Genomic DNA, 27,738 nt, shown 5'->3' with positions numbered 1-27,738 from the left:
ATGGAGATAAAGGACCGGGTGACCATTGAGAAACCTGCGGCTATGAAGGGTTTTGCCAAAAATCGGAACAAAAATAAATACTGCCATTTCTATGAGGACATTGACCATTACACCAACGATTGCTATAGCCTCAAGCAGCTGTTGGATCGTCTGGCTGATCAGGGGGTGTTAAAGTCTTACATCCTCAAGTCCAAGGTCACCTTAAAGACAAACCTGAGGCAGTCGTCCAAAAAGACTACCCATCCTATTAGTAGCTCTAACATTGAAAAAGATCCGATCTACACCATAGCAGGCGGTTTTGCCGGAGGGGGCCCTACCATTCAGAGCACCAAGGACCATTTGAGGAAAATAGATGTTAAATGTGCTGAGGAAGGTCAGGAAACTACCAGCACATTCCCGGAGTTCGTTATCACTGAAAGGGACCAGGGCAAAGTCCGCCGGCTGCATGAGGACCCCGTGGTTATCGAATGCAAAGTGGCCAACCAGCTGGTTGAACGCATCCTAATTGACATTGGTAGCTTCTCTGACATCATCAGCTACAAGTATCTATCCAAGCTGAGGTACAAGGTGGACAGCATGCGTGACGTCTCACACCCTCTTGTTGGTTTTGGGGGAGAAGTCGGGCACCCAGTTGGACGGGTAGACCTACCCATCTGGCTGGGAAAGAAGGGAAAAGGGCTCCATATGGTCGTCCGATTTTTGGTGGTTAAAGAGCTGACCGCCTACAACCTTATTCTAGGTCGTCCCACTCTAAACGAGTGTATGGCCGTTATCATCCCAGCTCTCATGCTGCTCAAGTATGAAAGGGATGATGGCTCTGTTAGCTCCCTGAACGTGGATCAGAAGACAGCTAGGGAGTGTTACCTCTCAAACGTCAAAGCCACAGCTACAGTAGTCGAACAGGGAAGGAGCCGATAGACCTTGAAAATGTCAAGGATCTTGACCCAGCTCCACCAGCCGACAAGAAAAGAAAACCTGATCAGCTGGTGGCGGTGAAGAAGGAAAAGAAATAGTAATCAATGACCAGGGAACGGTCAGATGAACTCCGTCCCCAGCCGGATAGCGATCACATTGATATTCCTCTAGACAATAGTCGTCCAGAGCGAACTGTTAAGGTGGGGACGATTGCTTTTGCAAAGTTGGGTGCAGACTTGCACCTTTTGCTGAAAGAATTCAAAGACATCTTTGCCTTTGAAGTGGAAGAGGTTCCAAGCATTAGCCTGGATCTAGTTGTCCACAAACTCGCCGTGGATCCAAAAAAGAAGCTCATCAAGCAAAATAAAAGAAATCACGGCGAGGAGAGAAGTCAAGCGAAAGCTGCTGAGGTTAAAAAGCTGTTAGGCGTTGGGTTCATTCGGCCATGTAACTTCTCTGATTGGGTTGCAAACATTGTGCTTGTAAAGAAGCCGAATGGTTATTGGCGCATGTGTGTTGACTACACTGACTTAAACAAGGCATGTCCCAAGGACAGTTACCCGCTTCCAAAGATCGATAGCCTGGTCGACTCTACAGCCGGGCATGCCTTGATGAGTTTTATGGATGCCTACTTAGGCTTTCATCAGATTCCCCTGTGGAAAAAAGATCAAGAGAAGACGATATTCGTCACTGATCAGGGGTTATTCTGTTATAATGAGATGCCGTTTGGCTTGAAGAATGCACCTGCTACTTTCCAACGAATGATTAATACTGTCTTCATTAAGCAAATTTGGAGGAATGTAGAGGTGTACATTGATGACATGATAGTCAAATCCAAGCAACAGACGGATCATCTTGCTGACCTCCGAGAAACCATCACCACACTCAGGTGGCACAAGGTCATGCTTAATCCCAAGAAGTGTGTATTTGGTGTTGAGTCTGGGAAGTTTCTCGGATTTTTAATTGATCAAAGGGGGATAGAGGCAAACCCAGAGAAGATACAGGCGATAATTGACATGAAGTCACCCCGCACTGTTAAAGAAGTTCATAAACATACCAATTGTCTGACAGCATTGGGGAGATTCCTCAGCTGGTCATGTGACAAATTTCTCTATTTCTTCCAAGCGATCTGAAAGAAGACAAGGTTTGAATGGGGGGATGATGCTGAGGCGGCCTTTTAGAAATTGAAATAACATCTACACACTTTGCAAGGCTTGTTAGCCCTCTTCCCAAGGAGACGCTTTACATGTACTTAGCCATTTCAGATCATGCCCTCGGTCTATTTCATTAGCCATGTACTTAGAAATGCTGAGCTGCGGTACTCCATGGTTGAAAAAATTGGCCTTGCTCTTTACATGGCTGTCAAGAAGTTGAAACCTCACTTCCTGGAACATCCGGTAGTAGTCTACATAGATCAACCTCTCAAGCAACCAATGACAACCTTGGAGTCATCCGGTAGAATTCTCAAATGGGCTATTAAAATGCAAAGTCTTGAAATCACTTTCGAACCAAGAAAGGCAGTAAAGGGTCAAGCGTTTTCCGACTTCATTATGACAAGGCTGGTTGCACCGGAGATTACTGATCAGGTTTGGAAAGTGTACGTAGACGGGAGCTCTACTATGAACGGCTGTGGTGTAGGCGTTATTTGTCAGTCCCCTGAGGGGGAAAAGTATGAGTATGCACTACGGTTCAAGTTCCAGGCCTCAAATAATGAGGTAGAGTATGAAGCCCTATTAGCCGGCATCCGTATGTGTAAGGCAGCAAGGGCAACCAAAATTGACGCTTGCTCTGATTCACAGTTGGTCGTTAGCCAATACCATGGTGAATATGAGGTCACCCATCCGGCTATGATAAAATACCTTCAGGTGTTCAAAACTAAAGCAGGGACACTTGAATAATTTCATCTGAGTTAAGTGCCCAAGTTTGAGAACAATCATGCGGATGCTCTGTCAAAGCTGGCATCTTTCGCCTCCTGTGATACGCCTCGGTCTATCTTTTGGGAAGTTATGGAAACACGAAGTACTGTTGAAGAAGATCCCAGTGGAGTACTTGACCGAAGCTCTACCTGGATGTATGGCATCCGGGCATACTTGCAAGACGGCACAAACTTCGAGATGAGAAATGGTTTTCATAAAAAACGTGCTACAAACTTCGAGATGAGAAATGGAGAACTCTTCAAGACAGGTTTCTTAAAGCCTCTATTAAAGTGCTCGAAGAATTGCATGCGGGATATATCGCCTCTCATATAGGCGGCAGATCACTCGCAGTCAGGGCCAGACGGCAAGGATATTTCTAGCCCACTCTTGAGTTAGATGCCATGGAGATGGTAAAAAATGTGACAAAGTGCCAAAGGTTTGGCAAGCTAATTCATCGTCCGGCCACTGACTTGAGGACAATCCATAGCCCGGTTCCATTTACTAAATGGGGCATGGAAATTTTGATAGGAATGGTTTCCTTCGAATAAGTGTATTATTTCGATAGAGGGTTCAGAATTATTAGAAAGCTAATTATTCAGTGAGGTCAAGTGATCAGAATGCCTAGTTGGAGGCCGCTTCCGATCAGTAATATTAATGTACAATTAATATTACAGCTTAATCTTGACTGAACCCTTCGGGTTACACCCAAGCAACCTAACGATCTATCACGACGAATTAATCCCAAAGGAATTGATGAGTCACTCGAGTATTATGAACATAGACGTCGGATATCGAGGTAGGAGCGTCAAGACTGAGCGTCGTAAGTCGAGTTGAATTAATAAAACGATGAGACGGTAGAAATCAATTATTCAACAAGTTAGTGCTCAGAAAATCCTAGCATCGTATTAGCCTAGCTAATCGATGCCTAAGGTGACTGGCATGGATAGCTAAAGCCATTGCTGCAAGGCAAGGCTTGGCCGCAAGCTCATCATGTTTATTATGGCCGAGCTAGCCTGACGTGTAAGGCTGGGCTACCACAGCCAAGCGCACCAGTTAGGCGTAGCTAGTAGCCAGCCCGCATCATCGTAGGAAGACCAGTCGCATTACGTGCTGGGCCTTGCACGCATGGATGCAAGGTGCTGGGCTAATGATTGGCTTGGCTTGGCCCAGCACCGCAAGCACGCAATGGGTGCGGGTTGCTAGGCTGTTCCCGCACACGCACACGTTGGCAGGCCTAGCCAAGCACCAGGTCGCCAGCAAGGCGCGCCTTGGTGCCCAAGGCTGGGTGCCGCGTGGCAGCGTGAGAGTGAAGGGGTTGGGGAGCCTAGGGGAGCAAGGCTTTGGTCCTCCCCCCTTGTGGTCCTCACCTACTCTCTCCCTCCTTGCTTGACACTTGTTGATTAATTATTGCATTGCTTTTTCTTTTGATTTTTTATTTAAAAATAAAATGGAAAAAGGATTTTTACCTACTCTCCCACATTGATAGGAGAGAGGAATGTTCATGGGAATTCTCTATAAATACCTAAGTATTTGGATTTAAGAAACCCACTTGAGTTGAACTCAATAAGGCATCTCTTAGAGTAAGAAAACCTTTAAGTTCATAAAAACTCGAGTAGTCTTATTTTTGGTCTAGCTCGGCTAAACTCGGAGTAAGGGCCGGACGGGTCATTGTTGCGGGTGGATTTTCGTTGGAGGTCGTCGCACTTATTAGACTCGTAGCTTTCGAAGTAAGAGCTCATAAAGGGAGCGAAGAACGTGCCAAGGGTAATATTGTCTTTCTCCTTATCTTGTTAATTATGCTTATTATTTATATTAACTGTGAACGGGTCTTGGGGTCGGGTTTTATTTCTGTGAAAAGTCGGACTTTCCAAAACCCAACACATTCTGGGTCTAGATACGCTTGCACCAGGCGGGAAGCGGTACATCCTCATGGCAGTGGATTACTTCACCAAGTGGGTGGAGGCGGAGGCAGAGGCAGTAAAAAACATAAAGACAAAGGATCTCATATCTTTCATTTGGAAGAACATCATCACCGGGGTCGGGGTACCTATGTCTATGGTTTTTTATAATGACCCTCAGTTTGAGACGCCTCAGCTCAAGAATTGATTGGGAGATCAAGGGATCTCACATTGTTTTGCATCAGTCAGCCGACCTTAAGAAAATGGCTAAGTTAAAGCCTTCAACAAACTCATCTCAGACGTCATAAAAAAGAAAATAGAAAGGGATGGTGGCTTATGGGCAGAGGAATTAATTCATGTCATGTGGGCCATCCGAACAATCGAAAAAGGGGCAACCGGTGAAACCCCATTTCTCATGGTATACGGTGCAGAAGCTGTCTTGCCCATCGAGCATTATGACCCAACTCTACGAGTCATGCTATACGATGAAGTGGCTAATTGGGAGGCCATGCGGCTAGCATTGGACTCACTCACGGAACGTTGGGGCAATGCCGCCTTGCGTCATGAGATTTACCGTTTGAGAATGACTAGAGCTTACAACAAGAGAGTACACAAACAGCCCTTGAAAGTGGATGACTTTGTGTTACGAAAGATGGAGGCAATCGGTAAGGCCAATGAACAAGGCAAATTGACGCCTAATTGGAAGGTCCCCACCGGATCTATGAAGAAGTAAGAGACGACACCTACCACCTGGAAACTCCAGACGGTAGGCGGCTAGCCAGAACTTGGAATGTAGACAACCTTAAAAAGTACTACTTCTAAGACTTGTAAATTTTTGTAAATATGAAGCTATCAATGAAAAAGTCGCTTTTTATTTTCAGTTATGTATTTATTTGCTTTACGTACAGACGTCCCTTAATAGGAATACCGCCTGTGTATACTACAAGCGTTTAACTTTAACGACAAAACTAAGCTAAGAATATTAGCGGCTAAACAAAAAAATGAGGCCAATGGCCGGATGATATTAAAATTTAAAAATCCGTCTGCTCTAACATGAGTACGGCGTCCGGCGACGCCCATCTGGGTGAATTCGTCGCAGAGAGCATCTCCCATTTGGGTGGTACATTGCTCTATAAACACATACATACGACAAAGATTGAACGACCTAATTAGTCAACTCATAGCTATCTAACATAAGTAATCTAAAAAGAACGCAACCAGGCATGGAATGAAGCCGTGTGTCTAGAGATACAGACGGAATTCAAGTAAAGTTCTTACTTAGATTATAACTTGAAATTATTAACCTCTAAAAATTCTTTCTAACGGGACAGACGGATTAGTATATAATTGGATTACAAACACCCCAGACGGTGGGTAAAGATAGTTCATTAAAAACTATTTGAACCGCCTAGGAGTTAGCTGTTCACCCATTTGTATTACATTCGGGTGACTTCGTCGCAGAGAGCATCAACCCAATTGGATGGCACATTGCTCCTAAACATATATAGACGACCAAGACTGATTGGCCTAATTGGCCTACTCATAGCCGTCTGGCTTGAAAATCCTAGCTGGGACTGGTAAGCCCTTATAACCTATTTGAAATGGGGCAAGCGGCCGACTATTCCCCTTGGAGTAACGCAGCGCTATAAGTCCACCTATTATTGCGATGAGGCAATGCAGGCGGACGAAAGCAGATCACACATTCTGGTCCGCGTGTTCCATTGCGGCAAAATGGCCAGTATGAAAATAAGAGTTATGGCTTAAACTTAACCCTTCATAGCCATCCGGCTACCTAGAAAAGGTCAATGACCGCTTATTTTCATCTTCGGCTGCTCAATGGTCGGCTGCATGCTTGGTTTGGGACAATCACCATAGTGATTGATTGACTTAGAAATTAGTCATACCCTTTTAGGTATCAAAATTTTCCAAGTCAATCAACCCAATCTTAAACCATAGCACACAGTCGTCCAGGGGCAAAAACACCTGGTATACTGCATGTATCAAACAGATGCAATATAAAAAAAACACAACTAATAAAACCGACCTAATGGCCGGATGATTCATCATTAAACAACTGACCCCTTGGTCAGCCAAAATTAAATTGTTAACCAGTTACACAACCGATGAAAGTAGTGAAATTGTTGAATAAACCCGATTCCATTGTCGGTAAAGTTATAAGAGGTACTCAGCACGCAGGCCGAAATGTATTTGAAAGGCCATTCGGCTGTGGAAAACAACACTTCATTCTCCTTCATTGGCCGGATGATCTTCATTGTGCTCATTGTCCTTGCTAACCTCATCTTCATCTAGGACCTCCAATCCTTCACCCTCCGCTTGCTGCCGCTCCTCATCTAGGGCCTCAGTGGCTTGCTCAAAACGATACTCCCAGATGGAGTAATCATCCTTGGGAAAGAGGGCCGCCTCCAAATCTTATTTGAGTTGCAAATTGGCAGTCGCCTGCGAGTATAGGATATCCTGGGTCAGTGCCTCAATTTTATTAACATTAAACATCACTTGATTAAGATTGGAAGCGACCCTTTGATTGGCAGTCCTTACCTCTTTCGGTTTATCATTGAATGACTTTTTAAGCCCTTCACTCTTAGGATGGCCTGCATCCGGCAAAAGAAAGGTTGTTAGTATGCAGACGGCTAGCGAAGACTTGAATGAATTTTCTAACTTTAGAACAAGTTATGTCAACAAGAAGCGCTAGTATGGTGTTGAAGTTAAGAGTTCCAACTCCCCTAATAGAGTCTCGTTGCTTAGCAGAGACGGCCTTGAGCATATTCTTGGCCAGTTATTGTACATCCAGCGTTTAAGGGGTATCTGCCATTCAACATTTGGTGAGAGGTTGACATAGATCCGGCTAATAGACCGGCTGGTTTCAGAATGGTTAGGCGACTGGGTATGAGTCTTAACTCTGCAAGGGTAAGGCAAAGGATAAAAGGCGCTGACACCTGGGATCACAAAAATTTAGTCCTGGACACGCTTGTCCTTCTGCCTACAGAAAAACCGCCTGGAGAGCTGCCAACAACGGTAGTTTGCCTATCCTCTTTGGAGGCCTTGGACTCTTTTGCCTGCTTAAGAGCAGCCATGGTAGCTAGACCTAGAAATTCTGACCCAGACCCGATGACCCGACCCGAATGACCCGACCCATGACCTAAAATCGACCCAAAAATAGTGACCCGAAATTGACCCAAAAACTGAATCAACTCGACCCGACCCATACCCGACCCGAAGTGGAATTGACCCAACCTTAGCCCGAAACCCAAAATGACCCAACCCAAAATGATCCGACCCGAGATGACCTGGCCCGAAGTTAACCCGAGACCCGAAATGACCCGACCCGAAGTGACATGAGACCCGAAGTTGACCCGATACCCAAAGTGACCCGACCTTTAACTTGAATTAATTGACCCAAATAGACTCAAAACCCAAAGTGACCCGAACCATATTTATCTTATACCTTAAATGACTAGAATCTATTTAAGCTAAAGACTTGACCTAAGCAAACTGAAATAGAAAAAACCACAATCAAACTGACTTAATTTTTTTTATTAATTTGTAATGTGTAACAGTGTAAGTAATTTACATATTTTGAGCATTACTTTTCTCGATTTATTCGGCCGTTTATCTTTATAAGTTATTAAAAAATCGTAAAAAGATTAAAATTTAACGACTATTCTACGGAGTTTGTCCATAAGATTAAAAAAATTAACTAAAGCTCGAAATAAAAGTCACAATTCTCACAAGTCTAGAAAAAAATAGTACAATAATAATGCGTACATAACATATTGTTCAATACCAATTGAAATTACAAAATAATCTAAAGTCAAACAATTACTGTATTCCATGAAAAAAGTAGCCTTAATAAATATACTGAGTTTCTCGTCAAAAAATATATAAATATATACTACCTCTGTTTCATATTATTTGCAACGATTTGACAAACAGAGGTAGTATATAGAGTTGAATTTAACCCAATGCATTGACCTGAAAATTGACCTGATGCGAAGTTGACCTGAAAATTGGACCCGAAGATTGACCCGACCCGAACTGAATCGACTCGAAAATTGACCCGACTCAAACTTGACCTGACCCGAACTCGACCCGAAACCCGAACCGACCCGATTATTAGTTGACCCAAAACCCGAAATGACTCGACCCGACCCGAACTTGACCTGATAACTTTTTGACCCGAACTTGACCCGACCCGAACCGAAATGACCCGATCCATATCGCACCCGAATGACCCATTTTCTAGGTCTAATGGCAGCCGACGACTTTCCGCCTATAGAGGGGTGAGAATCAGACTTGCTCGCAGACTGCTTCTAAGCAGTCGTCTTCTTCTAGTTTGAGGGTGTCTGCCCCTACCCGGTAGAAGGCCTCTTGGGGGGCCTTTCGCTCAAGGCCGGCAGTATTGGCGGAATGACTGATCTCTCTTGTGAAATCACAACAGACTTAGCATAAAAATTATAAAGTTGATTTGTATCAAAGTGATGGATGTGTGGGAACTTACATGGCAAGCTCGTCCTTTTTGAAGATCTGGCTCTTCTGCCGGATCATCTGGCGGTAGGCGGCGGTTGAGTTGCTGGGCTTCTTGCTTGGAGATAGATGAGACATTACTTCTTCTGCAAAAAGGTCGAGTGCATGATTAGCAAAACAAAAAAAAACGCATGCTTAACAAAATACTCATCCGGCCAACTACCTTTGCCTTTTTCTAAACTAAGGCCGCAGGCGGCCATGAAGACAGGATTCCTAAGCCATTCAAACCCAGGGATGTAGCTGGTAGGACTATCTCTCTCTCAGTTCCCCCATTTACTATTTTGACGTCAACCTTAAACAGCCTAGGCGTCAAAATTTGATTCCAGCCTTCTTCGGGTACAGGCGGGAGGATTGCTTTCTGGCCCAAGAGATATGGATCTCTGTTCAAGGAGTTAAACTTTTTGTTCCGGATGGTGTCTGGAGAAGAAATGATGTAGAATTTGTTTCTCCAGTCTTTCCCTTTAGACTCTTTTCCAAGAGTCATCATATAACCTTTATTACAGGTCAGAGTATACTAGCCGGGGCCGACTAATTTTGGAGCCTTGCTCAGATAGTGCATGGAGGCAAATGCCTTGAAGCCTGGTTCTACTCCCTGCATTCTGCAGGCGGCTACATACCCCAATATGTTAACCTAAGAATTGGGAGCTAGCTGCCATACCCCCAGATGGTATCCAACAAGGATCTTTCAACCGCTGGGTCCAAGGGGAACCAGAGGCCCGCCTGTATAGTGGCCACATAGCACCCAAAGCTAGAATCCTCATAGCTCTGGTTAAGTGTCCAGACGACTGTGTCATCGAGGGCGGGGACATTAATTTCATATCCGACACCTATTACGTAGGTGTCCCAGATGTCATCTAAATTCTTCCGCATGAGTCTTTAGGTTGCAGCGGATATGTGGGTAAAGTAGGGAGTGTACTCTTTCAGTAGAGACATTAATTGCAGCTAGAATCCTCATAGCCTCTCCTTGACCTCTTTCAGTAGAGGCAACCTTTCTCTCAGACTCATCATCATCTACCTCAGACGACCTCTCTTTAGCTTTAGAGCCGCCTGAGGGGGCATCCGTATGGGATAACCCTTGCTTAGAGCCGGATGCCTCATCATCAGAACCGTTATCTAACTCGTTTAAATAGAGTCATTCGGCATACTTGGGGTGTCAGGCGGGTGGTAATAGACTTCAATCCTGGGCACTCTAATAAGACTATCATCCTCTTCGTCACTGGACGCTTGAGCCGTCCTTTTAGCTATGGCCATAGTGTCCTGCACAGACATAGAGATGGTCGGATTCGGGGACGAATGCAGAATGGGGTAGGCGGTACCCCTAGTCCTAGATTTAGCCATCCTAAGTGACCGGGTGGCTGCTATCCTAGGCCATGCCATGTGTGTTTGTGAAACCATTTATGTAAAGAAGGGAAAAGCAAACACAGGCGGAAACCAAAAATTTAAAGAGAGAGAAAGAGCAGAAGGCTACCTTGTGTGAAAGTATTGTTGAAGAATATTCGAGCCGGTTGTAGCAGGCGAAATGAAAGCAAACGGTAGATAACAAATTCTCTCAGAAAAGTCAAAGACTCTCTCAGATCCTCTCAAGTGGCTTTTTGTGAATATGCGAAAAATGAAGGGCAAAAGCTATATTTATAGAGGGTAAATTCCAAGGCAATCCTGTAATTTTCCCAGATGGGTGAACAGTAAAACTGATACACCAATGCATGAGTGACAAATGTCACAGATGCCACATGGCGCGCCATGTCACATATGTGAGGGGCAAATGTGTTAGGCAAAATTACCCAGGCCACGTGGCTTTATCAAGTGGTGACACGTGTCACCCTAAGAAAGGTCCAAATGGATCAATCTCTTTATGACACGTGTCCCTCCCAACAATTGGGAAAAGGCTGCTTTCATGGCTCAAATCCCAAGAAAGCCGTAATACGGCGCAACCCACCAAACTTAGGTCAGAATGACCTAAGAAAGGGCACCTTTTCCAACGACCCTATAAATAGGGAGATTTCCCTCATTTCTGGGACACGTGAATTTATTACATGATACCTAAATTCTCTCACATCAGAGAAATCACCTGATCTCGGGATCCGAGAAGATCTCACTTTTACCTTTCCGCACCTTTTACTCTTCTCTGTACACGTTCTAACTAGATCGTCGGAGGCGGAGCTCCTACCACTCGGAGTCTCCGTTATTTTGCAGGTACAGACAGAAGACTCCAAACTTAGTGACGTAACTCTCCCGAGGGACTAGAAAAACCCTAAAACACTAGGGCTATCCCCAAATAGTCATTCTATTATGAAGCATTTGAAAATGTTGTAATGCTCTTATTATTAAGAATTTTACCCCTACCATTGATACTATTTTTTGTCGTGCTTTTTCCTTTTATTAAGAACTGTAAGCCCGTTCTCTCCTGGATAATCTCCATTCTACTTCTCCTTCCGCTCCCTCCACTGCTTCCTATCCTGCCTCTTCTTTTATATCTTGGTCCTTTCCCCCTCCGGGGTTTTGCAAACTTAACTTTGATTTTTTTGCCTTTAAATAACTCGTCAACGGTTGGTGTGGTCCTTCGTGACCACCTAGATAACCACATAGCTAATCACATTAATAATTTGGGTTCTTGTCTAACATTTTTGGTTGAAGCTATTGCTCTTCGTAATGGAATTATTTTAGCATGAGACCATAACATATCCTATATATTCATTGAAGGTGATAACCTAACTGTTATTAATATTTGTGATTAATTATATTTTACAGAAAAAATTCAGCTACCCCTAGAAGTTGCATCTGCTCATGGATGACATTAAAAAGATTTTGGAGTCTAACTTTCTCGGTTTTTGATTCTCAGCCTATCTATCGTGAATAAAATTGAGCAGCAGATTATGTTACTTCTCTAGGCTATTTTACCCCGACGCATCAAGATATCGACCTTCTCATGGATAATAAATTTTCTTATTTTTTATTTTTCGATAAATTAGGTTACATTCTTGCGAAAAGACATCCCTAATTTCCCCTGTATCTTACTTAAAAAAAAAAAATTTCTCTCTACATTTCTACTAATATTATTTCTTCTGTTAAATAAGCTAATTAGCTTTAATTTGCTTTTCATCTTCTACTACAGTAAGAAACAATTTAAGTTTGTGTGTTAGTAATTTATTTTTGTCAAGATATTGAAAACTATTTTGGGGAACTAGCTGATATATCTCGAGCTAGTGGAGGTAGCAGCGTAATCAGCCACAACCCAAAACAAAACCACAATTGCAACCACAAGTGACTGATCTGGTTCATCGAATCAAGTCTAGTACCACTTAAGGAATGATGCTTATTCATTTCCTGGAAACACCCTACTCCAAAATCTATTATTCTATAGTGACGTTATAGTGTATACTAAAGCAGAATTTTCTTTGAAGGGGATTTCCCCTCCTAAAATCTATTTTATTTATTTTTTTCGGAATAATTACCATGATTAATCCCAAGTTTGCCTCATGCGCCCAAGTTAATCCCAACTTTCGATTATTTTTTATTAATCCGAACTTTATACTCCTTCCGGTCATAACACTCCCAGGTGACCGGTGACCTGTTGAGTTGGTAATTTTTTTTTTTAAAATTTTAATATAAAAAAGATTAAAAAATAAACAAAAAATAAAAACAAAAAACAAAAACCAAAACCACCTTCACCCCTACTGCACATGGCCAGCCCGCTGCCACCCACAGCTAGCCCTACCCCTTTCCCCCCGAGCGCCAGGCGCTGCCCAGACCTCTTATGTGGTGCTGGCGCTACCCAACCACCCTCCCCTTTCCCCTTATAATTAGATTTCTAGAAACCCTAAGCTCATCAATTCCTTGGATAATCCACTTGATTGATCAAACCGATCAACCCCCAATTTCCAATGTTGTTGATCTTCAATCACCGGTTCCTATGCTCATTCATCGGAAATTTGTTCAAACAACGCTGTTTCTACTCCAACCTCAGGACACCAAAGTTGAGGAAATTGCCGTCAGCGACATCAGGGATGTACTACACCTCAGAAAAGGGGGTCTAAGAAGGTGAATAATACTAAGGTTGAGGGATTGTCGACGATGATGATGAGGAGGAAGTGTGTGGGAGTCAAGGAGAGGAGGTACGATTGGAAGGTCCGGTCGGGGAGGTGATTTAAAGTTTTTAGAGGAGACGGGGGTTATGGTAGGTATTAAACATCACCATAATGTTTTTTGGGATACCCTTCTTGATGTATGCTTTTGGTCAGGGATTTCAACAACAAAGGAGGTTGACATTGGGTTGTCTGGGGGGAACGACGGGCCCCTCAGACATGCAGATGTGTTGATTTACTCTTAGGGACGAGGTCGCGAGGTGTGTGTTGACTTGACCGAGTCTTCTCTATTGAATCAAACTGGGTTTTCTGACTTCGTACCTAAGCGGGTTGTGACTGATGCGACTCATTGTAAGCGGGTCAAGTATGAAGTTAGTTGTCAGGTGATTGGGTACAGTTTCCTTCCTTTCTCTTTCTCTTCTCTTGAGGAATTAGAGAAGGAGGGGGTTGCATTGCTGAAGCAGGTCTTGAAGTTTTTGAAGACTCAAGACATTGGGGCACGTGCTACTGCTTATATCGTCACTATAATAGGATTTGCTATAGCTAGAGGAGTAGGGGCTCAAATAATATCTTGGCTTCCTACTAATTGTTTTTGTAGGTTGTATGACATTGTCACTTTTTTAGAAATAATATTAATAATAGTAATAATAATAGTAATAGTAGTAGTAGTAGTAGTAATAATAATAATAATAATAATAATAATAATAATAATAATAATAATAATAATAATAAATAATAATAATAATAATAATTGTTTTAGGAAAAAATACCCATGCCACGTAGCCCTATTAGAGTGTGACACGTGTCAACCTAGGAGAGGTTCCAAGTGGACCAATCTCCCTTTGACACGTGTCCTTCCATGTTATTTTAATAAAAAAGGCAGCCTTTATGTCCCAATTCCCTAAGTAGCCACAAAACGGCGCAGCCCATCAGTCCTTGGTTTTCGTAGTTAGGCAGGGGCACATTTACGATGACCCTATAACTAGGGAGATTTCCCCTACTTCTAGGACACGATCATTTATTACAGCTGTAGATACCTGATTGTGTCTCCCCAAAACAAAACCCAATGATGAGTACTTTTCACGTCTTTTGATTATCTAACGAGGTGAAATGTGAAAGAGTCTCGTGAATATCTCTGTTTTTAATAAAAATACTTCTTTCTGATTTCGGAAATCTTTCTTTTCGTACCCTATTTATGAAAAATGTCTAGTCTAGTTTAGTTTGGTCCATGATATGGGTCCAATAATAGTATAGTAGGATGGGGCTTTAAAACCTTTCCAACAATATATTATAAGCCCAATTCCGATGAATAATGAGGAAGTTATGGCCAAAATACTAAACTGGTCTTAAACCTGATTTTACCTACGGCCCAATGATCATGTAGAGGGTCCAAAGGTTTAATCCCATTCCTAAACTAATTAGGATTAATTAGAAGCTTCTATGAGTTTCTAAAAGATCTTAATTATCCTTTTTGAAAAGATAAGATTAAAGAATTTGAAATTGAATAAAACTCCTCTTTTTGAGAGTCCTTGTTCTGTGCGAAATGAAATATGCTAAGATATTATTTTAGTGCCTCATAATTTTTATCTAAATATTATATGGCCTGATAAATCTTGAAATTATCTTTCCAATGATATATTATAATATTAATTGCGAGCAATAACGAAAAAGATATGAAAGAAATACAAAACACTATCGAAAACTGATACCCTTCCACTATTTAGGCTATATCTTTTATTTTAAAAAATATTTTATTCTGATTCTGATTGTGTTGGAAAGTAGACTTCAAGAGCTTTCCAAAGACATATTATATGCCTTATTTGGACTTCTGGATCAAAAGTTATGATAAAAACAAAATCCGCAAAAAATGTTTTTACCGCGACGCTATAATCCTATCGCGCCGCGATACTTTTTATCTTACCGCGTCAAAAAGAATTTTATCCCGATTAGAATTCTAACTCTTTTCTAATCTTTTTCAAACAATTTTCTCTATAAATAGGGGCGTTATTCCCCGTTTTCAAATCATCAACAATCATCTATTTTCTCTCTCTTTAAGCTAGAATCTTATTCTTTCTTTCTCTCTGTTGACTTTCTAGGCCTAGCCTTTTCTAAACACAATACCGCATTCATGAGATTTAGATGCACCTAACCAAGCTTGAAGTTGCCTTTGCCCTAAACGTGAGAGGTTGATAATTTCTAAGGGTTTGATCCCAAATCCCTATTTCAATTATTTAAATTAATTGTTTGATTTAATACTTTCATTGAAGTTACTAACGTGTGTATTCTTTTGATAGAAAGAGATACGAGGAAACAAAGTGACTTGTTTTATTGTTATATATCTTTAGAAAGTATGCTTAGATTATTTTAATTCCTAGTATCATGTTAGGATGTATTTATTGCTTTCTAGTATCATGATTAAGTTGCTTCCTATTTTCTTCTATCATGTTAGTATCATGTTAAGGTTAAAGTTTTGATTTTTATTGTTTAGTGACATGCTAGGATTTGTTATTAATCTTGTTAGTATCATGCCTAGGATCTTGCTAATATTACGCTTTGATGAGATTGAGATTGCTATGATGATGATTGTTGTATCAATATTATTATGTTGCTTGATATTATTGTTATTGCTTGATCACGCCCTCTCTTGCAGGTTTATAGGGAATTTGTACTTGAAATCACGCTTAATAAGATAGTTAATAATTTTGTTTAGGCTAATGTGATTTTAATTCAAGTGATCGTCAATAATAGTTTTTTTTGTGCATTAATATTTAACCAACATAGATTTAACAGGTTTAGGATTAATCTAATGATTGTATGTTAGTCAGAAAGCGCACATGAATATGAGAAGAATAAAGTAGAGGGCTATTTAGGGCAGGTTCAATCTCTTTTAGGTTTGATTTGTACCTTCATCCCCGAATATACAGTCATGGTTCCGGACCACTATGGAGTTAGCGATCTCACGGATCGTGAAGGGGTGTAACCTTCACCCTTTGAATGGTTTACAAGTTCCTAAAACTTGTTGGCGACTCTTTTGCTCTAGGTTCCTTCCCTTTGGACGCCATCATGCTTAAGTGTATGATCACAGTGAGGCTCAATTGTGGGATGCTTGAAATATTCCCTACAGTTTTTGGCGACTCTACTCGGGAGGATTTCTAGTTTATTTCCTAAAATTTATTTTGGGAATAATTTAGAATGAGTGGATGAGACTCGAAAAGTTCTAAGTATTCATGTGCGTAATTTTGATTGACATTATTTGCATAAGCATAAAAAGGTCCGCATTGGATAGACCATCCGTAATGCGTTAAAAACATAAGCATTTTACACGTAGGAAATTAGGGAAATATCTTTCACAACTAGAATCGAAAAAACGCTGCGAAAACTGGAAAATTCTAAGAACTCAGAGAATTGCTGAGGCATGTAGGAACTAGCGCTGAGAAAAAAGTGCCCATCGCAGTGCGATGGCTCTGTCGCGATGTGATAGCAATATCGCGACGCGACAGGGCTATTGTCTCGCGATGGTCCTTGTTGTCTTGCGCCAAGTTCTTCCAATGCCGAGCAAAATATCTGCCTTCTTAGTTTGACCGGTTCTAGTACTGTTTGCTTGATTTTATTTCCTGATTGAGTTTTTCCCTCTTTTCTAAACTCATATGTGTTCTACATATGGCTACAACCCTCTGGGAATTCATGCTCCATTTACCCAATCAAACGCTCACTGCAACGAAGGGTACATCCGAGTTTGTGAATTCACTAAACCATGGAAATAAGTTTAACTTGTGAGGTCCCATCCATACGCGCCAACCCTTCCAAAGGTAAGGCTTTCGCGCGATGCATTTGGACTCATAACCATAAACCCTCTTTTGACTACCCTTATCCTTGAACTTTAAAGAACTAGAGCCATGGTTAGGTTGCAAACTCATTGCATCATATTGTGACTACTTGACTACTTGTGCATCTCTTACTTGTGCATACTTATTATGTGATTAAACTAACCGTTTGGTTTGACTTATGATCATAAATATGCTTAAATAAACTAACCAATGACTAAAGGAATTTGCTTAATTAATTAATTAATTTGAGCTAATGAATATGCCTAAAATCGAGTCATAGTTCCTTTGAGTCAACCCGGATTTTTATTCCTGTATACTGTATAAGCGTCAACTTGTTTTGGTCATATCCAGAGTTCTAAGAAGAGTTACGAGTCTTACAACCTATGGATCTGTAGCCCCAAATTTTATCTTTAATTTTGCGTTGCTTTCGTCCCAATCAGAGTCACAGATCAAAAGTTATGACTGAAATACTACAGCCTGTCCAGTTTAGTGTATATACGTAAGGTCTTAACTTAGTCTTTGTTCGAGTCTAAACATATGTCTAGTCACATGGTCGTGACACGAGTCTTGAACATGCCACTTTCCCTCACTTTTTAAGCACATGATTTGTATATGTATTTCACCATGAGCATGTCTTAGGTCCATGCATGAGTCGTCCTTTTCGTCATTCGAGCTGGGGGTCCATCATGTTTCGGAAATTTCTATAGCTTTCCACGTTCTTTCACATCACTTTCCGTACATTACACTTTCTTCTACTTTTATCTTACATGCTTTATCCATACATATCATTCCCCTCATACTCCATGATCTTCCCATCTATGCATGTTGAATCAAGTTTGAGTCAAACAATTAACAATAAGTATCCATGACTTCCCTTTCCACAACACTTGGTCAAGGAGAGAAGGGCGCTTAATCAAAGACAACACCTTCGTTCAAGTACTACTCTTCGACAAACCCAACAGACACCGGAAAAAGTTTGTTCTAATGGCTTCCCAACAAGAAGTTGATGAGTTGAAGCAAAAAATAAATAACCTAACTGAGATGTTGAAGGCCCTCGTTCTTCAAGTTAACGATCCTAGCAAATAACGATAGCTTGAGCGCATAGAAAAGAGTCTTAGCAATATTTCCAACGATTATAAGTATCAAGGAATTAGCTCACAAGGGGTCTCGGTGGACAAGGAACTTCTTCCGCAGAAGTTCAATGCCAATAACATCCCTAAGTTCAAGCCGACAAATAACCCTTTTTCCATTTAAGAGCTTTCGAAACTATAATGAATATTAAGGGAATTGATAGGAAAGTTTTCCATTCACTGTTTTCACTATCTTTTGAAACCGTTTGTCAACAATGGTTCTTCCTAGACAAAGAGATGATCACCTCTTGGGATTCTATAACAAACGCTTTCATTGATAGATACAAGTGCAACATTCAAGTTGAAACTGACCATAAGAAACTTGAGATGTTGAAGCAAAAGGAAAACGAAGGATTTACTTCCTTCTTCAACGGGTGGAGGGAAACTTCCGCTGAGATGGTAGATGTTCCTACCGAAAAGAGTCCGTAAGGATGTTCATTAAGAATCTCCAAGACAAATACCAAAAGCACTTGAAATATTAATGCAATTTAAATACCTTCAAAGCTGTTTACAATGTAGGCATTGATATTGAAGATGACCTTTCGAAAGTTGATAATGCCAAAGGAAAGAAGAACGACCATCTTTTCTCTTCCACTCCCATTAATGAAGTACATGCTACAAACACCTTTAAACAACGAATCCAAAGGTCGAAAAGAATGTTCACTCCACTTGGTATGAGTTACGAGATAGCTTTCGAAAAGCTACACCATAAAGGACTAGTCATGCCCATAGGACCCATCAAAGACCTAGTTCCAAAAGCTAGGCCACCTAAGTGGGATCCTAATAAACACTGCAAATACCAATAGGGAAGGGGTCAAGACACTGAGGAGTGTTGGAAACTCAAAGAAGCTATTCAAGACCTGATCGATGATAATAAAACTTTCGAGGTTCCAGCCATCGCAGAAGATCAAATATCCTTCGATCCTTCTTTCCTTATCACACCTATAGGTGAGCCCATGATCGAGGCAGTCTATATAACCTTTATCGATGAAGTGACCATGATTAAGGAGGATGAAGGAATTTTCTTTGATGATACCAAGGAAAACTCGTCATGTCTAAAAGAAGACGTTTGAAAACTGCAAGATATCATTGCCATGCTCTTGAGTATGGTGGAAAGCCTAGCAAATCGGATGTCAGTCATCGAAAAACACTATCATGACCAGGACCATAAGAATGAAAAGGACAAGCATCCTCCTTCTTCTTCTTCCCATTAAGAACTTAAGGAAAAATTCAATGCTCCTAAGCCATAAGCAAAACGGACCATTGAAGAATACACACCAATAGGAATGACTTATAATGAAGCTTTTGACTATTTTCACGGTCAAAACCTCATTCATCCCATTGGTCCAAGTCAAGACCCACCACCTAAGAAACGGCTTCCCAACTGGGATCCAAACTCCTATTGCAGATATCATAGAGGCCATGGTCACACCACAGAAAAGTGCTTCACCCTTAAGGATCGCATTCAAGATCTCGTTGATTCAAATTGCCTTTGTGTTCCTCCAAGCAACAAGAAGGTCGAAATCAATAACAATGATGGCAAGAGCAGGAAGAACGACAATCCTTCTTTCGCTTCTTCCTATCAAAATGGAAGTCGCATCAATAAAAATGCTTTAAAGGCCAAAGAACCAGAAATAAAGTTCACCCCATTTGGGATGAGCTACAATATTGCCTTTTATCGACTCCTTGCTAAGGGACTCATCACTCCAATTGGGCCTATACAAGATCCTCCTCTTGAAAGGAGAACACCCAAATGGAACCCAGACTCCTATTGCAAGTACCATTAAAGCAACGGTTATACTACAAATCAATGTTGTAAGTTTCAAAATCTCATTCAAGACCTCATCGATGCAAACAAGCTTCCATTCCCTCTAGCTGGCAAGAAGATCGAGTGATGATAAGCGCAAGACACAAGACGAGCTTCAACAACAAGATTTCATGACTTCTTTTCTTCTTTTTGATTTCCCCTTCCCCAATAAGTCTAGCATAGGCACCCTCCATCATTTTTTAAGATTTATTTCATGAGTTTGATTTTTTCACCCTTTTCATTTTAATAAAGTGAGCATTTCTTTCCTTGCATATGGTCCTTGTATTTCATCTAAAAAAAAAAATCCGCGCCGAATTAACCATAAGTATACTAATGATTCAAGGCACCCCTTGTAGTCATATCATATCATCTTCACCCTTCAAATATATAATCCTTTCTTGATGAGCCACTTTGAGCCTTGTCTAACGATTGACCTTTCTTTTTTCAACCCACATCTACCTAACCTTGGGATGGGATGGTGTGCAACTTATGCAATTTCCAAATACAAAAGCTTGAGTAATTTTCACAAAAATTTCAAAAGTTCAAATAACAATTTTAAAATGTACAAATGGGAAGTGTTCCAATGTCTTTGATATAAACATATCTTTGATAAGAAAACGTCTAAGATTGCGTCTCTTATCGAGTGCTCGGTACCGTTCTTGAGAAACATGAATGCCAAGTGAGTGATAGACCGCATAATCGGGATTGCCCACACTTATAAGAAAGGATTTGAATTTGATAAAATGAAAGAAAAAAGAAAAAAAAGAGAGCAAAAAATAATAAACAAAAGAGTTCAAAAGTGAAAAATAATAAACGCTTATCTGGGGTCTTGATCCTTTATCCCTTCTTCTTCAACCTTTAGCCTAACCCCGTTACAACCCTTCAAAAGAGCTTTTTGAGGTTACACAGACTTGTCCAAGGTTCGGCTAGAGCTACGTCTGGCCTGATTCCTAACGGATACGTAGGCAACCTCACATTGGGGTGCGGCCGTAATAAAAATACATTCATTCACATTCATACATGATCATATCAAGGGATTTCCAATGCTCATCCCTATCCATTTGGAGCTAGACTTGGAGGCTTGATCCCTACATTATTAGCCTACCCAGCCTAAGAGTCACCATCATTTGACTCTTCTCAAAATATTTTTCCACACCGTTAGCCTTTACAGCCTAACTTTAGTGACACTTTCACACACATCACAGATACATGACTGTAGGGAATATTTCAAGCATTAACCCCAAGCTTGAACCCCACTGTGATCATACACTTAAGCATGGTGGCGTCCAAAGGGAAGGAAGCTAGAGAAAAAGAGTCGCCAACAAGTTTTAGGAACTTGTAAACCGTTCACAAGGTGAAGATTACACTCCTTAACGATCCATGAGACCGTCAACTCCAAAAGGTCTTGAACCAAATAGGGATCGGGGATGAAGGTACAAATCCAACCTAAAAGAGATTGAACCTGCCCTAAATAGGCCTCTACTTCATTCTTCTCGTATTCATGTGCGCTTTCTGACTAACATGCAAACAATAGGTTAACCCTAAACCTGTTTATCTATGTTGGTTGAACTTAATGCACAAATAAAACTATTATTGGTGATCACTTGAATTATAATCAAATTAACCCTAAATAAGATTATTAATTATCTTATTAAGCGTGATTACAAGTACAAATTCCCTTTAAATATGCATAAAAGGCGTGATCAAGCAATAACAATAATTTATATCAAGCAACATAATAACAATCATCATAATTATCATTATAATCAATTAAAATAATCATAACAATCATAATCATGTTAAAGCACAATATTAATAGCAAGATCCTAGGCATGATACTAACGAGATTATTAACAAATCCTAGCATGTCACTAAACAATAAAAATCAAAGCTTTAGCCCTAACATGATACTAACATGCTATTAGAAAAGAGAAGAGGAAGCATCGCAGGAATCATAATAAAGCATATTTGATATTATAATCTTTTCCCTAAACATGATACTAGAAAGTAATAATAACATCCTAACATGATACTAGGAATCAAACAAATTTAAACATGATTTCTACAACAATAGAGCAATAAGACTACATACTTTGATGCCTCGTATCTCTTTCTAATAACAAAATACACGCGTTAGTAACTTCAAGGAAAATATGAAATCAAAACAATCAAACTAAATAATCGAAATAGAGATTTGGGACCAAACCCTCAGAAATTATAACCTTTCACGTCTAGGGCAAAGGCAACTTCGAACTTGGTTAGGTGTTTCTAGATCTCGTGAATGCGGAATTTTGTAAGAGGAAAGGTCTAGAAAAAGAATAGAGAGAGAAAGCTTCTAGCTTTGGAGAGAGATGGTTGTTGATGAATAAAAACGGAGGTTCAGGACCCTATTTATAAGAAAACAGTCCGGAAATAGGTAGAATTTGATAAGGAATAAAACTCCACGATGTCGCTGCAAAACCGACCTTGTCGCCAGGCGACAGGGTCTGTCGCGTGGCGACAAAGCCTGTCACGTGGCGACAGCCTGGATTTCTACGCGCTTTCAACACGGAGTCCACATATGGATCAAAATCGATTTGTAAAGTCCGTATGAAACTGAAATCGTATTTTCCATAAAATAATATTTTATTCTAAATAAAACTTTATCAAAATATAATTATTAATTCTAATTCTATTAGGATTAAAGAGAACCCTCTAGAGAATTCTAGAAGACTATAATCAATTCTAATAACTTTAGGAATAATAATTAACATTGGGCCCTCCCCTAGATCATTGGACCCTATTTATCGTTGGAAAGCTCTTTGCAAACCCCATCCAACTACACTATTATTGGACCCTTGTCATGGACCAAACTAAACTGGATTGGCTGTTTTAATAAAATAGAGTTGTTTTCGAAAACAGAAAGAAAGAATTTAATAAAAACCAACCGCAACACTTGACTTTTCACACTTTCACCTCGTTCGATAATCATTCGACGCAAAAGGTATTCATCACTGGGTTTGGTTTTGGGGAGACACATTTGGGTGTCTACAGAAGCCCCCACTTTGACAGAGTTTGGAGAAACGTAAGTTTCGAAAATGAAAGTCAAAGTAGCGATAGGGACGGAGAATGATTCAGAACTTTCTGCGATCCTAAATCATTCTCGTAACGCCGATACCTGTAAACCAGCGTTAGTTAAACAGATAAAAGAGTTAAGAAACACGTATCTTGCACCGTTGAGCACATGTCTCTGAAGTAACCGATTTGTTGCATTTGGCGAAGACTGCTCTGCTTGTAGCTGCCTCCTATTTCATCGAAGATGACTCTGCTTGTAGTCATTCTCCTCCGCTTGTGACTATCTTCCACATCCTAGGGAACACGATCGAAGATAACTCTGCCTGTAGCCATCTTCAGTTTTTTGTGACCATCTTCCACATCCTAGGGAACACGATCGAAGATAACTCTTCTTGTAGCCATCTTCAGTTTTTTGGTGATCATCTTCCACATCCTAGGGAACACGATCGAAGACAACTCTGCTTGTAGCCATCTTCAGTTTTTTGTGACCATCTTCCACATCCTAGGGAACACGATCAAAGATAACTCTGCTTGTAGCCATCTTCAGCCGCTTGTGACCATCTTCCTCATCCTAGGGAACACGATCTAAGACAACTCTGCTTGTAGCCATCTTCATTTTTTGCGACAATACTCCGAAGAATATCACCGAAGACCAATGCCTGTTGATCCTTTAAAGTTCGCTTGAACTTTGCTTCCGCTACGCCAGTACGTCGGCACTTTTGCTTGCTTGTGAACCATTACGTCGGTGCCTTTGTTGTTTATGAACCATTATGTCGGTGCCTTTTCTGTTTATGGACCATTATGTCGGTGCCTTTGGGCCAATGTTTAGGCGCTTTAAGCTAAGTGAGACGATCTTTTTATCAGGTTGATGATTTGATTTAATCGTGATCGAGCCGATCATTTAAATCATGTCAAGTTGCTTAGAGGGGCTAACTGGCATACCAAGAAACCTGAAATTTCTGCACGAGGTTCACATAACCATATTATGGAGCCTAGTATTCTGGCGCCGCTTCAGCGCTAGCCAGAACTTCTTGTCGCCACTATTTCCTCTTGTCGCCAGGCGACAGGCTTTGTCGCCCGGCGACAAACTTGTCGTTTGGCGACAGGGTCGGGTTTTTAAAATATCCTTCCTTTCTTCATTTTCCGTCGCTGCTGTTCTGTTTTTCGCATTTGCTTAAAACTTCAATCTTCTCGTTCTCGCTCAATTCTCAACCGAATTCGCTCAAACTTGTTGCAAATCAAAGATTATTCCATCTGTTTTCCCGATCCATGTAAGTTTTATTCAAACTTGACTCGGTTTTTGCTGAATTATGCGTTCTTTGTTCACGAATTTTCCGGAAATTCGAACATGTTTTTGCTTAATTCGCTTCTTTTGCTGAATTTTATGCCTTGAACTTGCTTAATTATGTTTATGCATTGCCTTGGGAGTGTTTTGAGACTCGTTTCACTCAATTTGGTGATGAAATGAGCGATTCACCATTGTTGGACCTCTTGAGGTCGTACTGGCCAGGTCGAGACTGCACGCATTCGAGATCTGATCCTCTCGGTAGGTTCTCATGAACATTTGTTTTTTGATATTACTTTTTTGAGTGCATTGATCTTACATAGCTGTTTTGTAGGAGCCTGACGTGGTATACCGACCATGGGCTGATTTGGTTATACCTGCGCTGGCCATGCGGTATACTGCCGAGCGTCGTTACTTTCAGGGGACGTATGACGCTACAGTGTATCTTGGCGAGAGGGTAGCTATTCAGCACTCCTCGGATGTTTTCGTCGTCCCCGCTTGCCCGCCTCAACATATGTTTCACGAGGCGTTGATGCGTGACTGTGCAAGTCGGTCGTCTCCTGGCATTCCCTGGCGGTCTCATGTCCATTCAGGGTAGAGTTACGAGGATGACTTTCTGCCTTTGCTAGCGCCAGCCCCTATTTTGTCTGAGGAGGCAGCAGTATGCTTTAGCTTTTATTTCTCTTTAGGTAGCCCCCAAGTGAATTCTAATCTTTTGAATTTTATTTTATCAGGCTGGGCCTAGGGAGTTCGTCCCTCCGAGGATGTCGATCTATTACCAGGGCACGTTCGGACCGATCGAGGAGATGATTCCTCCAGCCCCCGAGGATCAGCGTTTTGTGGAGCGCTTCATTCCTTGTCACCAGACTCGGGTGAGCTTATCTGTTTTCTTTCTTTTGTATTTGTTCTGTATTATCACTGACATTATTCCTTTGACAGTTTTCTCGCGAGGTGGTGACAACTATGGCGAGGTGTATAGATGCCTTTCGTAGCCAGCTCATGAGGTTACGGGATCGAGCTACCTGTCGGAGGAGCGACGTTGAGGAGGTATCTCTCTTATCTTTCTTTTTCATTATATTTTTTCCTTAGTGTCTGACTTAATTTACCTTTGCAGGGACAACCTATTCCTTCACCCCGCACTCGGTCGAGACCCGAGGCTAGGAGAGAGCCGAGTAGATCTGGCTCAAGGCGTCGCCGCACTTCTGATAGCGGCCGAGGTGGTTGGTCTGAGGCTGCTCCGACCGAGGGCTCGGCTTCTTCACCTGAAGATGTTTTTGTTGGGCCGACGGGCCAAGGAGGTGCGACATCGGCTCCTTCGATGGTTGGTGGGACGTACGAGGTCGGCTCGTCGTCGCAGCAGCCCTTGCAGCCTCAGCCGTTGTCGATGGGTGAGCCTGGGTAGACTGGCCCTGAGCTAAGATTTCCACCGACTGACGGGTCAGGAGATGGTGAGGAGCATACTCCCCGGACTACAGCGTTCTTTGATATGATAGGCGTACCTCATCATTTACGGCCTTCAGCGCCATAGTTTGTACCTGTACTTATTTTTGACTTCATAGGACTTTGTCTTTCGTATTATATGACTCATATTGTATATACAAACCTTTTGTATTAAGCCTGTTTTATCTTTGCATTTTATTTTTCATTTTATGTGCATGTGAGTGTGTGCATCTGTGACTTAATTTTTGCGCAAAAGTTTCTGTCATTTTTATTAACAATAGAGGGTATCCGACTCTCTCCCCCTAAATGAAAAATAAAATGGTGTCGACTAAAAATAAGCCTAAGCTCAATTTAATCGAAAAGAAAAAAGAGCAATATGGAATGGATTTGTATGAGGGTATTGAATGACAGGGCGTAATATGCAAAATCAAAGTCGAATCGAAGTCATAAAAACGCGGGTTGCATAGCGCGTAATTGTCGCTTGCTGAGACGCGTTGTCGCCACGCGTGTCCTTTTGTCGCCAGGCGACAGGCTTTGTCGCTTGGCGACAGACTTGGTTTTCCAAATCCTTACAGAATTTGAAATCTGCCAAAAAATTGTTTATAAATAGCCCCCAAATCTGTCGATTTACGTATAATTCGAACAGGTTAACTCAAAAAATTAATCATGGCTTTAATTAAAAAGAGTTTTTGTGATTTCACTCGTGAGTGGTGTCGTTCTTTAACTGCTAAGGAGAGAAAAGAACTTGACTTCTTTCATATGGGGGGTATTTATGGCATAAAGGGGGTAGATCTTGATATAGACTTCCTTCATACCGCCTTAGAATATTGGGATCCTAATACTCATTGTTTTAGATTAGGCTATGATGAAATTTGCCCTTTACCAGAAGAATTTGGTGCCATTATAGGCTTTCCTCCATTAAATCTTGTGGTAATGCCTTCGGTGAGTGAGTATTATTACAAAGATTATGAGCGTTTTCTTGACCTTAGGGGTAAAGATCTAAAACACATAGTGCATGGTAATAATGTTGATTTAAAAGAATTTGCACGTTTTTATTTCGATTGACCACGCTCTGAATCTTTTCATGTCTATAAGAGAAGAGCTTTCCTCTTTTGCATGCTTAGCCAATATTTTCTTACTAATGGTAAAAATAATGATGGTCAAGCAATTATAATATCTGTGCTAGAAAAAATTAAATCTGGGAGAAATCCAATGCCATTAATCGTTGGAGAGACTATGCTTAGTCTTGATGAATTGAAAAAGAATCCAGAAGCACCTCTTCGAGGCTCTCCAATTTTATTACAGGTAGGAAAATAATATTCTTAATTGCAGAAATTAAAAATATAATTTTGTATAGCAATACTGATTATGTGTATTGATTTTTACAGATGTGGATCATGGAGGGACTAGAATTGATTAGTCCTCCTGATAATATTGACAAATATACCCCTAATTGCTTTGTTCGATGAAAGAAGCGTTTCTCCTTGAAGATGGGTCGCCATGAATGGGGCAAAGTGTTTGCCTGTTGTGACTTCTCCATTAAATGGGTTATTCCCTGGTGGAAGCTTGAAAAGATGATTGGTTGTAATACTCAACCCTTTTGCCGTCTTCCTAGTTTGTCAAAATTGACCTTTTATTATCCCTGCAGAGTAAAGAGGCAATATGGGATTGCTCAAACCATTCCTACGGGAGATCTTCGTCGCCCTTATGAATTCCCGGTTTCACAAGAAGTTGAGCGATTTGACGGGTATTGGTGTGCTAGGCCTTTATGGAAAGTGATTACCCAAAAGGCTCCACCTTCTTTGTCCAATGATGTGAAGCAATGGTTGACTGGTAGATCTC

General features: G+C 41.1%; 1 protein-coding gene across 1 annotated transcript; it reads left to right on the top strand.

Moving 5' to 3' along the window:
• LOC145575304 (uncharacterized) lies at positions 1-27,365 on the top strand. Its single transcript, XM_081633189.1, has 2 exons — positions 1-639; positions 27,285-27,365. The coding sequence occupies exons 1-2, from the start codon at positions 1-3 to the stop codon at positions 27,363-27,365; spliced, it is 720 nt and encodes a 239-aa protein (XP_081489315.1).
• The last annotated feature ends 373 nt before the right edge of the window (positions 27,366-27,738 follow it).

This window comes from Chenopodium album, chromosome 13 (assembly GCF_948465745.1).
Source record: "Chenopodium album chromosome 13, dcCheAlbu1.1, whole genome shotgun sequence".
NCBI classification, from domain to species: domain Eukaryota; kingdom Viridiplantae; phylum Streptophyta; class Magnoliopsida; order Caryophyllales; family Amaranthaceae; genus Chenopodium; species Chenopodium album.
This window is presented reverse-complemented; position numbering and strand designations above follow the sequence as displayed.

Excerpts from the sequence above, each read along its gene's own strand:
- LOC145575304 (XM_081633189.1), top strand. The coding sequence starts at position 1 with ATGGAGATAAAGGACCGGGTGACCATTGAGAAACCTGCGGCTATGAAG. Across the intron at positions 640-27,284 it reads TCGGGCACCCAGTTGGACGG|ATGTGGATCATGGAGGGACT; the intron begins GTAGACCTACCC and ends TGATTTTTACAG.